At 35.7% G+C, this 3966-nt stretch overlaps 1 protein-coding gene across 1 annotated transcript; it reads right to left on the reverse strand.

Annotated features, from left to right (window-relative positions):
• Window positions 1-1502: 1502 nt before the first annotated feature.
• Window positions 1503-2077, reverse strand: LOC108972481 (major prion protein-like). The gene has a single exon (XM_018939094.1). The coding sequence runs from the start codon at window positions 1991-1993 to the stop codon at window positions 1667-1669; it is 327 nt and encodes a 108-aa protein (XP_018794639.1). The 5' UTR covers window positions 1994-2077; the 3' UTR covers window positions 1503-1666.
• Between the last annotated feature and the right edge of the window lie 1889 nt (window positions 2078-3966).

Here is a 3966-nt window from a genome sequence, read left to right on the forward strand (position 1 = left end):
TTCATTTATATTTCGCGCAAAACCCCTTCATCTCCATGTACAACACGCATCTTTTCAATATTTATCAATATTTATGTGCGAAAATTTTTAGCTTATATGACACTTTTAGACAACTGTGTGTTAGTTTCGCTGTTTTATTTTGCAGAAACGTTTTTTTTTTTTTTGTAAATTTAAATTCAATTGTTGTTGACGATATCGCAAAGTCTTCGATATTGAAATTTAATTGCTGTTAACTGATTCCGTTTTTACATTCCTTATTACTTCTTCAATGTGAGAAGTAGATTTAATCAAAATTCTAACCGTTATACTAACTGATATAGTAACCGTTATACTAACAGATTAATAATCGTATTATATTTTCCGGACAGAGAAAAGTGGTGAATGGAACGGGCAACTAGCATATATGCTATTGTCCAATCAATCGAATAACGATAATATTAACTTAACCAGCCTTTAACTAATTTTTTATTAATCCAACCATGTGCCTCTACCGCGTAACTAAATCAAAATGACGACTTATTTTCCACAACAATAGCTTAAAGATTTGCGTACGCATGTTTATGTTAATAGCAAGCGAATTCACTGCAGGGTTGGAGCTGTTATGACGGAAGCTCAATAATAGGAAACGGAAATAATGAACTTGTTACAAATTGGCATCAATTAATTCATGTGATGCAATATAAATTTTAAGCCATAAATCACTCAATTCACTCTACATTTCAACACACATTCATATCTACAGATAGATGCTTACTTTTCAAACCAATTATATTCATTAATTTATAATAAACGCATTAATATTGTGACACAAGTTTCAGTTGTAAATTGGCGAGTCGTTGCCATGCTCTCCGCCGCCATCCACATTCAGCAGCGTTGCTACGCGTTCGTTATCTTCGATGAGAGATGCCCAGCTGGACAAGCACTGTCACAAGGATTTAGATGCGTATTGCTAAAGAAGGCACTTTTATAGCAAAATGACGCAACGCAATTCGAAAAAGTTCTATAATTTCGCATATTTTTCCAATTTTAGTGAGGAATTTAAATGCTTAAATGTCAACCTTTCAGGTTTCAGTTTTTTTACAGATAAAATCATGTTTCAAAAATATTTGAATATCTTTAATTAATATCTGCGGTTTTCAAAAACCCGAAGCAAAAAATGTTTTTTATTTGTTGGAATAAATATTTTTTATGTAATTGAAATATTCATTTAATTTCGTCCCAAAATAAAAACAATTTAATGTTTCTAAAAACTGTTTTCTTTTTGGCTTTCTAATCCGGAATAAATTTATGTATTATTCAACTGATTGTCTACGCTGCTTTATATTCACGGCTAACACGCTCATGTTTTGTAGAAAGTGAAGGATATGACACGTGACTTTCTAAGCTAAATTTGTGCTTATGAGTAGTTATGCTGTAGGCTTCCTAAGGTCATAAAACCAAAAACTGTACCATGTTTAACCTGCGTACTTACTCACCAATCCGTGTGCAAGAAGTTCACAGAATTCCAATCAAAACCAATTTTTATTTATGTATATGCTTTTACATATATTGCTCAACTCAAGGCGCTAGTAGCCATATTCAATAATTACAAGCCATATTTTTCACCAATTCCGATCTTAATCACATAATTCACGCAAGGAGAAAATTATGACAGCATTCCGTTGACTCAACCCCAGTAATTCCATGGGCGGCCCCAGCCACCGCCATAACCGCCCCATGCACCCCAACCATAGCCACCCCATGGGCGGCCCCAGCTGTTGCTGTAGTAGCTCCATGGCTGACCCCAACCATATGACCATCCGTAACCATATTGGCGGGCCGATCTCTGCGACTCGCTGCTATGCTCGCCGCCCGCGTCTACGTCCAAGAGATTAGTGGCAGCTTTGGACTCCTCTGCGGCTACAGAGGCTGGCTCATCGATGGCCGCTGCTTCGCTTTGGTAGAGGAAAGCCAGGGCGGCTAACACAGCTAAGACCACGGCAAATCCACGCATGCTGAGTAACGAGTAGGTGCGTAAGACAGAACACTATGACCGAACGCCAAAAGCGATAAATGAGAACTGTGTCTATTGCACTGTGCCGCTCCATATTTATATGCTGTGCTGCGATCTACGCAGTTTTCCAATTTTCTTCCATACTTGAGAATATATATTGTATTTCATTAGGGCGATTGCATTTCCCTGCAAATTGCAAAGTGAACGAATGCACGTCATTCGTACGTATTAACTTGAGTTCTTACCGAATATAATTATATAATATATATATGCTCCATATTCCCATGTATGCTCGACAGGGCTTTTAAACCATTCATTTGTAGCCCAATCCTGTGATCAACTACAGCAGGTAGGCTTTTCCCAAGAAGACTTCAACACCCAGATCCTTATAGCTATAGATAAAACTTCCTTGTTTTTAAATCAATAAAAAAAAATCAATCTGTGGGCTTAATTGTCAAAATAAACATCACATTGCGTCCCCATGAATTAGTAAAGCTTATGCACTTAAGCCATCGCATCTTTTTTTCTTTGCAATCATTCATGCGTGTTATGCCACTAAGCCGTTCACGCCCGATCAACTACACGCTCGTATTAAAATTCAACAACCGAAACATAAAAAACGCATTTCTCAATGATTAAACTGCTATGAGTGTCAATGTGCAATCAAGCGCCGAGCTAAAATCCGATATTCAAGCAACCTTGAAAAGCTCGCGAAGGTATCGTGTGCCCATAGAATAGCACTCGGTTATGTTTAGCAACTATTTGCTCTTGAGATTGGATATCTATTTGCACGTAGAGTAACAAGGTAGCCACATATTTAAATGCCATAAACTGTCCCCTTTATTGAGAGGTTTTTGAAATCTACACCAGAGCTTACAAAGCTCACATGTATCAATGTCGTGATGGTTGATTTGACAGGCTTAACGTTTTGGTGACGAATGAATATGTGTTAGGTGCAATTCAATTTTTAATTAGTTATTTAAATAATGTAGATTGAGTTGTTTTTGATGTAAAGTTTGTCTGTTTCTAATTATTAAGTCATTCGAACAGTGGCTTGAAAGAGAAGAGTATCTGAAGCATTATCGCAACTATGTACCATGTTCCGACTAAAGCTTCTAAGTGATTAAAATACATTTAATCTGCTCACTAATTTGTTAATAAAATTATTATTTTTTTTTAATATTTTAGCTTTATTGAAATAATGAACGCATTATTTGATTTGGGCAGTTGATTGCCAAGCGAGTTCAGATACTTTTTTTTTACAGTTTTTTCCTCTTTGTAGGGTCCAAATTAACTGTGATAATGATAATGACGGACGGCGTTAAATTAAAGTCGCATCGGGAGATTTCGTGTAGATTAGCTTCAAATTTCCTCGGTGACGAAATTAACTGATGCCGAAATCTTGCTAAGTCTAGTAGTAAGTGATCAGTGAGATAATCTACTCAACAATCTAAATCTTGTGATTAGGTGTCGGTCGGAACATGGAATTAGTGTTAGTTACAGTGTTCAAATACAGTTTCTGGTGAAACTTAATAGGCTGTTCATATTACGAAAGTATTTTGCTACCTAAATTTTACCCCAAAAGGAGGTAAATGAAGGAAATGGCGGCTAACCTATTTATCGGTTACCCCATTATTAGGCTTTTTAGTTTGTATATTTCTCCTCAAGAGCTGCCCAATTGTCAGAACCATCTATATCATATCACAGATCAAAAACAAGCTATTTGAAGAAAATTTTGTATACGTGAATACATATTATATTATATTAATTTGATATGTTATCTTTACAAAATTTGCCATGGATAATTGTCCCACATAAACTGACGGATCAATTTGAAATTATTCTTGTTTGTGAAAGGTGTTATCGCTTTGGTACAGCTGAAGTTAACGTTTTTCTTGTTTTGATTGAAATTTGGTGTAAAAAATTTTATTCAAAGGATCAAAATTGAAAATTTTTATGTGATCATACACTCC

Source organism: Bactrocera latifrons, unplaced genomic scaffold (genome assembly GCF_001853355.1).
Source record: "Bactrocera latifrons isolate USDA-ARS-PBARC rearing strain unplaced genomic scaffold, ASM185335v1 scaffold_11, whole genome shotgun sequence".
Classification (NCBI taxonomy): Eukaryota; Metazoa; Arthropoda; class Insecta; order Diptera; family Tephritidae; genus Bactrocera; species Bactrocera latifrons.

Bases quoted from the DNA above. Each gene is read 5' to 3' on its own strand.
- LOC108972481 (XM_018939094.1), bottom strand. From the start codon at position 1,993: ATGCGTGGATTTGCCGTGGTCTTAGCTGTGTTAGCCGCCCTGGCTTTC.